General features: G+C 35.7%; 1 protein-coding gene across 4 annotated transcripts in view; it reads right to left on the reverse strand.

Annotated features, from left to right (window-relative positions):
• WDR7 (WD repeat domain 7) overlaps nucleotides 1-14,390 on the reverse strand; it is a 430,734-nt gene that overhangs the window by 71,605 nt on the left and 344,739 nt on the right. For all 4 annotated transcript variants that reach the window (XM_037806351.1, XM_037806353.1, XM_037806352.1 and 1 more), the window contains one exon: nucleotides 2,583-2,682. In XM_037806351.1, coding sequence (XP_037662279.1) covers nucleotides 2,583-2,682 — 100 coding nt within the window. The remainder of the gene's footprint in view (nucleotides 1-2,582; nucleotides 2,683-14,390) is intronic.

Genomic DNA, 14,390 nt, shown 5'->3' on the forward strand with positions numbered 1-14,390 from the left:
ATGACTTACATAAATGTTGTTTATAAAAAAACTAGACTTTTGAATTTCAATAGAGATAGTAATGAAGGGACAGAGAGAAAATGAGATCATTTTCAAACATTTCTGTTGAAAGCAAGAGAAACTACAAAGAAAATTATACCATCTAACAAACGAGGAACTGGAAAACAACAACAACGCTAATAATGACTGGATTACTGGCCTAATCTTTTACGTATTAAAAAAGGATGACGAAGAAACAGATGTGGGAAATTACACAGTCATAAAGTTCTTGGAAAAAAATCTAGTGGTGGAAAATTAATAAGATTTTAGGTATATGCAAACAGATGGGCCAAAAACTGACAAATATGCTGTCAGTTGAGAATACAAGTTGAAAATTGATTAAAAAAAAAAAGATAGAAACCAATTCCAAAAGTGCTCTGCATCTTTGCCCTTATGAGGAAAACTGTCTCTTAATTGATTCCAACAGATTCTTCAAGAAATGCTTTACTGTATCCCTGGCTCAAGAATGTCCTTTAATTCACCCTCTAAAACTTCATTTCTAAACATGCTAACAATATGTGTGTATTCTTTTTTAGTTAAATCACTGATTTCAAATAATACTACATTAATACTATGAAAGAATTAAGAGAATACCTTAAGGGTTCATTGTCACTGGATATAACTGGCAACTGGCAACAGTAGTTCAAGATTAATTTTAGAGATTTAGCTTTGTTTTCATGTTCTGAAGTTCACTTTCATATAGAACTAGAAGGGAATAGTTATTCAACCATATAACACTAATGATTTTGTAGTATCAAATTCAAGAAGCTACACTAGGAAAAAAGTATAGGGACATTAAAATGTCTAAATGGACCAAACAATGTATACAAAATAAAATGGAATATAACGTCATTACAAGTTCATGTTAAGAATGTCTTTTATTAATAATTAATTGAAAAGAAAAAGCTATTCAAAATATGAATGTTTCTTATGTTACCAAGATGCTTCACTGAGGCCATTTAGGGAGAAAAATGTAAATAAATGCATACTTCTGTACATTTTTGTACTTTCTTATTAATTCTTAATTGATGTCCTCTTCTCTCACTCATCTTTGAGCAACCTCACTGTGCTTAGAAGCGCCTCACTTTTCTCTCTGCAGGTGCCAACTGTGTCTTGTCTGATAACACAGTCCTCTCGATGATTTCCTCACCTTTTTCTTAAAGAAATTTGCTCTAGGTTTTTTTTTTTTTTTTACCAAGTAGATATTTATGGTTTATTTCTCCCATGATTGCTAGTAGTAATATACTCCAATTTAAAAAAATGGTAACAAAAGAGATTCTGAAAATGCTATCTAAAGAATCTCTCTTACAAAAGAATATTATAAACACATAACTTAAATTTTAGAGAAGATTTCATTGCTCTAACTGAGGGCTCAGGGTAAAGGAATATAGTTACCAGCAAGGAGTTGATTTCTTAAAAAAAAAAAAAATCACCCACACAAACAAAATTCAATAGTTAAATAAATATAGCAAATGGTTTCTATGCTCTCCCAGGAAATGCCCAATTACCTTCACACATTAGAGACTGAGAAGGCCTACAATAAAGAAAAGTGTTCAACAGTCAAACAGAAGCCCCTAAACTCATCTGACGTCTGAACCATTTATCCCCAATACCTGTGTTCACCTCTTAGAACAATTTCATGGAAGCTTAGGAGAATTAATTAATAGTTAATCAAATTTAAGACCATTTAAAATTTTAGCCAAATCCATATTAATTGTTTCATATTCCTTCTGGAAATTCTTAACACAATAATATAGTTGAATGTATCAGCATTAACAAATGCTACAATGAAACATAACATGTCATGACTTAGAAATATTTATCAGTGAACATTATACATCTGCCATGATCCCAGTGGAGCCTAGCACTGGTTTTGCCATTCACCAGCAGAGTGACTTGGGGATAAAGAGATTTAAAGTCTCTGAGCTTCAATTCCATTATATTTAAAATGGGGATAAGACTTGCCCTGTCTACCCACTGGTATATTCTGAGAATCAAATGAGATTATATAAGATTTTTTTATAAGCAATAAAGTATCATAAAATCAATATATTATTATTTCAAATAAAGAATCAATTTCCTTCCAAAGTGCTATTGTAAAGATTCTTCTTTTTATGAATTCTGACTACTGTCTTATGATTGATATATATCTCATTTTATAATTAGTAGTCAGATAATTCAGTTCTGTTCAGTCATTATATCATAATGCATCATTAAACTTTTTTCAGAAAACACATGACAAAAATAAGAAAATCAGAAAACTTTGTTTAGAATAAAAGATAAGATTTATTGCAACGTAGTTAGCCAGCAGCCCCACCTTACTCTGGGCTCCGTTATTAACCCATCTGTGGCAGCCCTTCAGTCCCAGTGAATAAAGACAGTAGGGCTCTATATTCTTTGAGTCCTTCATTAAACTATTGATCCCTTTAGCATTATCCATAATGTTCCAGCAGCTCAGCATGTCAACTGGTGAAGTGCTAGTCTCTCTCTCCTTTCAATAACTTCCACATTTTATGGAGAGGAAGTCACAATGATTTATTTACCTGACATTTTCCAGTCCGGATGTCGTACAGGGCTACTGAACCATGGCGAGCTCCAACTGCTATTCTGTGATTCCGTTCATAATAGCTGACCATGTAGAATCTGATTTGAACATTTTAACAACAAAAACAAAACAAAACAAAACAAAACAAAAAAACAGGTGTGATGATATGCACATGGAAGTGGACAGCAACACATTTCAAGGATTAAAGCCAGCTCTGATATATTTTTTAATAACTAAGTTCATAATACATATACTAAGATTTTTAAAAAACTGTTTCATTATAGTAATTCCTAGAATCAAATGAAAGAAAAATGACGTAGAATACCACTTAGGTCTGTTGATAATTATTTTCAAGTGAAAACAACTTCAAACAAATTTGCAGATATTCTTGAATTTTTGGAACAAGTAATAAGGACCAATTACCAAAAGATTAAATATGAAAATCCAGTTTTGCTACAGCTATCATGCAAATATTTCCATTTGAACAGAAATGGAAAAGATGAAAAGGTTTACACATTCAATCTAATTATCTTTCCACGGTTTATTATAGCATTAAGAGTGAAATATACTTCCTAGCAGAACAATCATAAAAAGGTTACATAAATTTTATGCTTTTGCTTATATCAGTATTTAGAATGAAATTAGAAAGCTATCCACCAGAAAAAAAAGTTACCCTGCAAATTTACTAGATTTTCCACATTTACCAGTTTATCTAAATGATAGCCATGACTATATGCAGTATGAATAAGCATATTTGGTACATATTTTGTATCACATAAAGACAAGATTTAAGGATATGTTTTGAAGGTTATAAGAGGTTGATTTATTCTTTATTTTTTTCCTTTTTCCTAAATTAGTTTTCATGACTGAATTAAGAATATGACTTCATTTTTATTTTTAAAAACACTCCTCTCCGCCCCCTGGGAAACCTCTAACCTGTTTTCTATCTCTGTGAATTTGCTATTTCTAGCCATCTCTTATGAGTGATATCACACAAGTTTTGTTCTTACGTGTCTTGCTTATTTCACTGAACATAATGTTTTCAAGGTTCTTCCATGTTGCAGCATGTCACATAACTTCATTTTTCTTTATGGCTGAATAATATTCCATTTGTGTATGTACTACATTGTATTTAGCCATTCATTTGTCGATGAACAATTAGGGTGTTTCCAGCTTTTGGCTGTTGTGAATAATTCTGCTATAAACTTTGTACAAGTATCTGTTTGCAACTCTGTTTTCACTGTCTTTGGGTACATACCTAAAAAAAAAAAGTTAAATATAGAATCACTGTTTCACCAGGCAATCCCACTTCTAGGTATGTACCCAAAGACAGGGAAAATAGGGTTGCAAACAGTAATTCTATATTTAACTTTTTGAGGAACTCCCATATTGCTTTCCACAGTGGCTGTGCCAGTTTTACATTCCCACCAACAATGCACTAGAATTCCAATTTCTTGGCATCCTCTCCCAAACTTGTTATTTTCTGTTTTATTATTACTATTTTTTAAATAATAGCTATTCTTGTGGGTATAAAGTGGTATCTTGTGTTTTAATTTACATTTCCTTAATGGTTAATGATGTTGAGCATCTTTTCATGTGTTTATTGGCCATATATATATCTTCTTTGAAGAAATGTCTATTCAAGGCCTTTGCCCATCTTTTAATTGGGTTGTCTTTTTGTTGTTGCACTGTAAAAGTTCTCTGTATATACTGGATAGTAAGCTCTTATCCAATACAAGGTTTGCAACTATTTTCTCCCATTTTTTAGGTTGTTTTTTCACTCTCTTGATAATGTCCTTCAATGAAACACAAGTTTTTAATTTTGATTAAATCAAATTTATCTACTAATTATTTTGGTGCTTCTGTTTTTGGTATCATATCTAAAAATCCATTTCTCAATCTCAGGTCATGAAGATTTGTTCCTATGCTACCTTCCAAGAGTTTTATAGTTTTAGCTCTTATATTTAGGTCTTTGATCTATTTTGAGTTGATGCTGTATAAGGTGTGAGGTAGTATTTTCTAACTTCATTCTTTTGCCACGTGAATATCCAGTATTTCCCAACATGATTTGTTGAAGAGACTATTCTTTTCCCGAGAATTTAGCACCCTTATCAAAAATCAACTGGCCATAGATGTGTGGGTCTATTTCTGGACTTTTAATTTTGTTCCACTGATACATCTGGCTAAGGTCTAGGAAGGTAGAACAGTAATCATTACAAGTACAAATAAAGTATATTTTATATTTCAAAGAGTTTCAAATATAACTTTCCATCAACTAGTCCTATCACTTAGTGTGAACTGTCTGGACAAACAGTGGCCTACCCTAAATATTTATGAGGATTTTGCATCTATACTACCATACATTCCTTGCCTTTTCCCCCATGGTCCCATTTTACCAACCTAAGTTGTCCGTTACTGTTTTTGAAAAAGGGAGATGGGGGGGGGTAGTGTATAAAGCAGATGACAGAAAAGAAATATCATTTCTCTAATGCTTTCTAGAGATAGAGTACAAAATTACTAGGGCATCGGACTGCTTTCCAAAATTCTGGTAAAAGGGGTTGAGAGAGACAAGATGTTTCAATGTAGGCATTCTGAAACCAGGGACATTCTGACAAAGCCATTTTGGCAACAGAAGACATTAAGTTTTTAATCTCTTTGCTTTTTACTTATTACCAAGTAATGCCAACAAAAAATACTTTTGTTCTATCCTTAAGCCTCATCCAATCACCAACTGCCTGCCCTTTAGTGAAAGATCAATGCTTCATTTCCCATCATGTGGAAGATGCCATTTTGGAATGTCCTGCTAGGTTTTGCTGTGCTCAGGCATGGGGTTCTCCTCTTTGTATATTAATTGAGGGAAGGAAGGGTACAATGGACTCCTGAAATATATGACGCTTTCCCCGTTAGTAAATAGTTTCTCAAAACTTTTTTGGTCCAAAACATCATATTACTCTACCTAAGAAGGGAAGGTGAAACCAGCATTCTAAATCCCGTGTTCCTATACTTGAAAATAAACGTGATTTAGAAGAGTTTAAAAATATTTAATATTTTGTTATTCAGTAATTACTGTGGTCTATATCTATGTCTATATCTATACCACACATACACACATAATTTATATCCTATTACAATAACAAGGAATATAATACCTAAAAAATGTTTTAACAAATATTTGTTCTGGGGAGATGGTTAATGACCACAGGAAAATAAAATTTCCAGGGGCATTTTTACATATTATTAAACTTTACATTGATGTAACAGCTATAGCACCAAGATCTTTCGGCAAAACATGAATATAATTACCTCCAAAAAACCCTCTTCAAAACAAAACATTGGAAAAATACCTTCATGCTGAGAAAAGTAAACTTAAACTAGAATCCAAAAGTTTTTTTATATTGCCCACTTTTTGTGCTCTGGATATCCACATCAACCTTCTGTATCATTTACAAGCACCATTATATATGAGAGAAAAAAAGATCAAATCTATTCTTGGTATCAAATCTTTAGTCAGCCTGAAAGGACTATATATTACATGTCTACATTTTTTATTCTTTGCAATTTACTACTGGACTAATACATCCAGACAACATCCTACAAAATTCTGGACAGCAAATGTCTTGTGGCATGCTTTTATCTTTGGCTCTCTTGTTAAATTTTATATTCCTTTAACAGTGGAGCTCTTAACAGGGAAGAAATTTGTGGTGCACATTCTGTCACCTCACATGTGTCTACCATGGGGTCTGGCTGCATTGAGCGTCTCTGCCATGAGCTCCCCTGGCCAATGCTCAGAGACAACCACAGCCTTAGCCCACCCTTCTCTTAGTACCAATTGTCTATCTGGAGGGTGTCAAGACTAAGGAGAAACACATTACTTGCTCCCACTACCCAAAGTATCAGTGGATTCAAGAGGAAAGTCTACTACAGTTTTTAATGCTATTCTAGTCTCGACCTGATCCCACAGGAAAGTCTCAGAGTAAGGGATCATGTACGTCAAACCTCTGGAAATGGTATATGTCTCCAGCTCACTGCATTAATCACATGTCACCTGGGCAGCATTTCTCGGGCAATAATCTTGCAAGAATTGTTACATTCAAGTTAGAACAAAGGTTATACTCTGTTAGGGGGATCGCAAGGAAGCTATGGTAAGTCAGAGAGAACATTACCACTCATGTAAGTGAAAGAAGAACAAAGTTGAATTGGGTCATGATGTAAATGTATTTCTCGCTGGGGCTGGGGTAGTCAGTGATCCAAGAAGTTTGAAAGTCACTAATCTCCATGCATTCATTATTGCCCACATGCAGCCAAAGTGAGCCTTTCCAGACTTAAGTCAGATCACCCGTCTCTTCTGCTCACAGCCATCCTTTAAGGATCTCAGTGATCTGGCCCTGGCATCCCTCAGATCTCCTATCTCTCTCACCTTGGCTCACTCTGCTCTAGTCATGTTGATGTTCTTACACTTTCTTGAATATGCCAAGAGCATTTCCATGTTTACACCTGCTGCTCCCTCTGCCTGAAAAACGCACCTGCCTGACATGGAGACATGGTTCATGCCTCATTTCATTTAGGTTTCTGTTCCAACATTACCTTGATTCAGGTGGCCTTCTGGACCACCTATTTAACACAGCAGGCCCTCCCATGTCACTCTTTAGCCCATTATCCTATTTTGTTTTTCTTTATTGTACTTATCACTTTGAGATATTAAACAATAATTTTTTGTTTATTGTTTGCTTTCCTCCACCAGGGATTTCGTTTTACTCATCAATGCATTCTCAGTGCCTATAACAAAGCATTTGTTGAACCTATGGATGTTTAAGTATGGCCCAAGCAAGCAGGAGGCAACAAGAAGAAGTCCAATGCAATAAGTAGCTCAGAATACATCTTTCAGTGACTAGTGTATAAAGCACAATGAACATGGAATTCTTAAGACCAATGAATATTTTATAGTGTCTAAAACAATAATTGACATGATCAACAGAGAAAACAAAAACTGCCAAAAAGTTAGCTGGAAATGAAGAAACCAGATAGCTGCCCTAAGACCCTTCTAAAAATGTATTTTCAATTGAGACAAACAACTGCAGATTTACAAGAAATTATCTATAAAGACCCCTGGAGCCTTGATGTATTAATATAAGACTAACAGTTGCATAATGGAAAGTATTTAATCATATTTAAGGAAATAGAAAAGATTACCTGGACCAAAATTCAAGAAGTCAAATATAAATAGTCCAAGTAATGATATATACAACAAACAATATTTTTTGGTATAAATGTCCTGTGAATGAAGATGATTATAAGAATTTGCAAAATATTTACATTTTCACATACAAATTTCAATGAACATGGTATTATCACATAAAATATAATTAAAATAAATAATCATGTATCAATGGTTATTAAATTCTAGAACAGGTTATTGGCAGAGGGTGGGTGATACGATCCATTTCTCCAAAGTTGTATTTGTGATTTCAACTATTCAGGAATCACCCTGAATATTCTATAATGGAGTGGTTTATGACTTGAAAAACAAATGTGACTTGAGTTCACTCTGGTGCACGGTCCGGGAGCAATTCGCTTTGATCGGGAATGTGCCCAGGTGACCACCCAGCACCCGAGTCTTGAAATAACTTTGGTACCCTCTACTAATATCTCCCTTGAATTAAGGAACCTTTTTTTTTTTAAATCTTCATGAAAAATGACCCTCAAATATGAGAAAATTTGTGTGAAATTTAAAAGTTAATTTGGAAAAGACAGGAAAAGGAAACATGCAATGCTCAGCAGAATTTGATTAGGGCAAAAGCCAGGAACCTATACAATCACTTTCTTAACTCTGAAGGTGGTAATGTGCAATGATCTCAAGATATTAAGTTACCACAGTATATCAAATCCTTGTGCATTAAAATATAACAAGAATCAATCTTCAATTAATCCAAAATTAACTGCAGCTTAACAGGAAACCACCTTAAATCCAAGGATGTATAGAATAGAATGTGTGAATATAATCATCTTTTTAAAACCAGACTTAAGGTGGTTTCCAGCTGTTTTTTTTAATTCTTCAAAATAAAATACAATTTACTAACTACAATTATTACTAATTGTAGCTAACATTTGCTGAATATTAACTATGCATCAGACACTGTACTAAGTACTTGTATATGCACTTTCATAAGTAACTAAGGTATTATGAATAACTCTTATAGAACAGCTTTTAGAAACTTTAAATATTGTTTAAAAAATGTTTCAAAAACTTCTGACTCTTTCTTTACAAAGTATTAAGGCAATATGCACTTGTGAAAAACTCAACAGCCACCATCACATATACAGTAAACAGTCTTCCCTTTCATACTTCTCCTCCCCCACCAAGGGTAACTTGTTAATTTGGTGGACCTTCCAAGAGCTTTTTCTAATTTTTAACACAAAATTGGTATCATATGACAGATATTATTCTGCAACTTATTTTTTTCCTTCAATACATGACGGCATATCTACTCAGGAAGGTGCATATGGATTCTATATCATTCTTTTCACGCCTGCATTGTCCTTCCATGTATTTATGTTCCACTATTTAACCATTCCCTTTCTGATGGACAATGAGATTACACTGTACTTGGATCCTTGAAAACTATGTATCTTTGTAGGATAGATTCCTCAAAGCAAAACTCTGGATCAAAGCCTATACACATTTTTAATTTCGATAAGCAATGCCAAATTCAATTCCCACTAAAACTAAAAGAGTGCCCCACTGGTTATTATCAAACATCCTATTTTTTTTCCAATAGGGTGAAAAAGACCACATTTTAATTTTAATTTGCATGAAATGACTTTTTAGATCAATTCATTTGGTTGCACTCTCTAGGATGCAGGATTCATTATCAATATAAATAAAAATTATTTAAAACTTAATCACACAGTGCATTCCTTGCCTAGTCATTCATGCATACTAGATGGGGAGGGAGAGGGCTATGCTCAATATCCATCACGTGTTCCCAAAAACGCATGGAAAAAATCTGCTGGGAAGAACAGCAGGTCTTCTGCAGTGGAGCAATATACTATACAGGCTGTTCTGACCCCAGGAAGGTGCCAGTGACAGTCAACCACCCCACACCTCTCCCTGTGCAGTATAAGATCCTAGGGAGCTTGTCTAAGGGCCACCCATGTGAGGGGTCCGGGACTAGAAGATTAAGGAGTAGGTTCTCAGAGTACGTGTCCACTTTACAGAACATGCGAAAATTATCCCCTTCCCCCAAACTCCAGGTCTCCATGCTGCTAAAATGTCTGAAGATTTATAGACGTAAAAGTGGCTTTGGTGAAGCCATCAGCTCAGGGGGAGCTATGCTGTTAGTTTGGGGGGTAGGGGGTCAGCAGTAGAGCGTATGGAAATATTTTCTAGAAGTTTTTCATTTCAGTGGAGGGCACCAGTTCAAAAGATAAAATGGAAAGATCCCTCATTCTGGGATGTTGATAGACACTGGGGAATCCTCTTTGAGAGTCCAACTTGCCATTTAGCACCCTGCACATTATTATTGAAATATCAGTAAATATTTCCCGACAAACACTGCTAAGTATTTAATAGGTGAATTATTTTCCTTCTGAAAAAAAATTGCTATATCTATAGGCACACTGTCGCTCAGGTGTTAAAAAGAGAATTGAAAACACTTTCTGGGCTTTCTGGGGAGAATTTCCACTAGAAAAATATCATACATGTCTAAGGTGTGTTGCATGATTGTTGAAAAATGGGTCTCTTAATTGCCTGGGTCTGCCACTTACTGTGTGACTTTAGACAAGTTACTTAACTTGCCTGTGCCTCAGTTTCCTCACCTGTAGAATGGGAACCTATCATATGATTGTTGAGAGGAGGACTGCATGAGTTCATGTGAAGTACCTAGAACAGTGCCTGGCATGTAGTAAGCACTTACTATGGTAAGCACACACAGACCTTAGTAGCTAGCATCATTGTCATCATCATTTACATCTCTGAATATATACTATAGGAAAAAAAAAATGTTAATTTGCTATTTTCCTTAGGCAAATGAGTGCTAACAATTGCTAATAAATAAGAAAAATGAAAAACCAAAATATAATAAATTTCATATTTTGTAAATACTTGTGATTTGCAACTATGGCCTGGTACAAAGGCAAATTATTTTAATTTCAGGTAAATTGTATTTACTAATAGTAAGTTTGCTAATACAAATAATATGGATTTTGGCTGGAAATTTCTCTATATCATTTCAAATGGTCTCAAAAGTAAGACATTTTTCCTATTATATAATGAAATGGAATACTGCTAGAAGCTGTAGAATTTTTTTTTTTTAATAGGTAGAACTTTAATATTGAAAGAGAGCCATCTCTTGAGGAGATTTTAGGAGTAGGGAAAAGGTTTTAGAGGGATTTCTAGTCATGTGAGTATATGAGTAACATCTATAAATATTTTTTATCAAAAGTATAATGTAAAATGGTAACTAATTTGGGACTTTTACTGGAAGTTAGGACAGAAGTTGTTTTAAATTCCATTAGTGTTATCAGAATACTGGATAAGAACAAACCACAGGTTTGGAGATTTTTAAAAAATGAGATCATGCACTGTTCTAAAGTAGACTGTTCATTTCTTTACTAGATTTTAAGTGCCCATTTAGGATGAAGAGAGCTGATTCAGCTTTTTACTTGAAAAGCAGAATCAATCAGTCTGTCTACATAATAACACAGTTTAAGAAAATCTCTGAAAACAAAGACTCAACTCTTCTGTCTAAATTATTTTATTTTTTCCATTCAGTTCAGAAGTTTAAATACTTACTTACCATGAATTTTTTGCATCCCATCTTTTATAGCTGTAATGTTTTCCCAGTGATTACTTATATTTTCTTTGATTTGAATTATTCCAATATATATCCAATTTTAAAGAACACACTCGTAAAAAATAACACAGACCATATAGAAAAATGTATAGTTAAGGAATGAGTTACCCTGTACCACCACTCTACTTCCTACTTCCCACCCCAGTTAACCATTAGGAACAGCATGGGGTGTGTTCTTGCAGGTTTTTTTCTCTTCATACGTATATATGTATATGCATGAATAAAGATCCTCACATACAGTTTTCATTTTCAAAAAATGATTTTATTTTATATACTCTTTGGCAACTTTGCTAGTTTCTCTTTTAATTGTACCACTAATATCTTTCCATACCAGTAAAAATGGGTCAATCCTAATCTTTTTAATGGCTGCATGTTATACCAGAGTTCTAATATATTTTAATGGAAACAGCTCTTAATAAGCAATAATTTACATTTTTTATATAAAATTATACAAGTTATTTTAAAGATGCCACTAACAAAGGACAATTGAAGGACAAACAGTTAAATCCAGCAAAATGAAGTAAAATACTTCAAATCTCAGGTGATTCATTTATAGTAAATTAGAGAAATTTATATCCCGACTCTTTTAAAGCTAGTTCCCTCCTTGCCACTTACTAATGCCTTTCTAACCTCTACTGAAAAGGCCCAGTAGTTAACCATTATACTGCTCAGTTCTATGTATAGATTGCTTGAGGATTTCTTCAGAATATTCTTGGCAGAAAATAAGCAATATAGAAGAAAATATACTAAAATTTTTACAAATCATTCAACAAGAGACTATTTTGCTTATGGAAATAGCAAAGATTTTGGAGTTGGATGGATTTTTCTACCTAATAAACATCTACTCATCTTTTAAAACTCAGCAAAAGCAATTCTCCTTGTCCCCTGTGCACAATTGTTAACTCCCTCCTTTGGGTCCCTCCCAACACAGCATCTGTGACTCTTTTTTGGGTTCCTGACACCCTTTGATCATGGCATTTGGGACAGTTCACTGATGTACCTCTGCCTCTGCCAAGCCAACTTGAAGGCCCTTGAGGGCAGGGACTGTGCCTGAATGAGCAGCTACAGCTGCACAGGCCAATGAGCCTAGCATGGCCCAGTGCACAGAGCAGACACACACTAAAAGTCTGCTGAATAAGTGAACGAATTCTAAAATATTTCTAGGATATTTTAATAAAGAAAACTCACACAATTACTTTACAATTATTTTACCTTGTTAAATCACTCAAAATCCATTTTTTGATTCCTATTTCTAACTTTGGAATTAGGGCATCAGGATTGTCCATTTGTGTGTCAAAAACCTTTCAACTAGGAGAACCTAAGATGGCAGCTAGGTGAGACAGAGCAAAAAAACACCTCCGTGAAAAATACTAGATAAAAACCAGAAAGTGACCCAGAACACCAGTTCCAGTGATGCACCAGCTGGACAAGATCTGCTAAAACCACAGGGACCGTGCACTTGGTGAAACCAGGAGTCCGCATTCTGAAACGAGTGAGTAAGCTGGCTGAAAGTCCTGCGGCCGTGCTGCAGTGTGGGGAAACCGGGGGTTGGTGTTTAGAGACGGACTAGTTCTTTAAAAAAAAAACAAAAACAAAAACAAAAACAAAAAACAAAACAAAACAAAAAAATGCAGGAGCAGCTGCAGTTACGACGGTGAGAACAGCGCAATGAAGCACGGCAGGAGCGGGCTGTGCCAACCTCTCGGTGTCTGGAGTGGAGGACAGCCTGTTGCTGATTGCCTCAGGGCCAGGGGGGCAGAGGGGAGAGCCAAAAAGAGAAAGAAACCACGCTGCTTGCAGCCGGCTCCCCAGCGTGCTGGCGACACTCCTGCCCGGGGCCAGACCCACTGCCCAGAGCCGTGCCAGGAAACCCAGTCTGATGGGGAGTGTATCCCACAACACCGTGCACACGCCACAATATCAGCCGTGGACCGTGGCCTTGGGTGCACCCACAGCTAGTTGTTCTGGGAAGGCGGAGCTGTGTGAAAAGGGGGGCGGGTTGAGATGCCCCATTCAGCCATTTTTGCATCAAGCTGGGAGCGCTACTGCATGGCCTGGCAGCCCAGGGCTTCCCTTGAGGGACGGCGCACACTTGTGACGTAGCACAGCCTTCCCTCAGCAGAGGTCCTGGAAGATCACAGCTGAGAAGGGGGGCCCACTTGGAAATCCCAGGGACCCTATGTCAATGCTGGGGACTTGTGGGTCAGTGGTAGAGAAAATCTGTGGCAAGACTGAAATGAAGGCTTAGATTCTTGCAACAGCCTTGAATCCCTGGGAACACCTGGGAGGTTTGACTATTAAAGCTGCCCTGCCTCCCTAACCACCCAGACACATGCCCCACATTCAGGGCGGACAGCACCAACACACCCAAACTGAGCCCACCAATTGAACCCCACAGGAATCATTTCCCTACACACCACAAAGACAAAGTTGAGGAGAACTGACTTGAGGGAATAGGGGACTCGCAGATGTCATCTGCTGGTTAGTTAGAGAAAGTGAACACCACCACGTTGTAGATCTGAACAATTAGACTGGTATTTTTTATAACTAGAAAGAACTCTATCAAGCAAAGCAAATGCCAAGAGGCCAAAAACAACAGAAAATCTTAAAGCATATGATAAAACCAGATGATATGGAGAACTCAATCCCAAACACCTAAATCAAATGATCAGAAGAGACACAGTACTTGGCGTAATTAATCAAAAAACTACAGTCAAATGAGAGCATGGCACAGGATATAAAGGACATGAAGAAGACCCTAGAAGAGCATAAAGAAGAAATTTCAAGACTAAATAAAAAAAAGAAGATCTTATGGAAATAAAAGAAACTGTTGGCCAAATTAAAAAGACTCTGGATACTCATAATACAAGATTAGAGGAAGCTGAACAATGACTTAGTGTCCTAGAGGACCACAGAACAGAAAATGAAAGAACAAAAGAAAGAATGGAGAAAAA

Source organism: Choloepus didactylus, chromosome 16 (genome assembly GCF_015220235.1).
Source record: "Choloepus didactylus isolate mChoDid1 chromosome 16, mChoDid1.pri, whole genome shotgun sequence".
In the NCBI taxonomy this organism is placed as follows: Eukaryota; Metazoa; Chordata; class Mammalia; order Pilosa; family Megalonychidae; genus Choloepus; species Choloepus didactylus.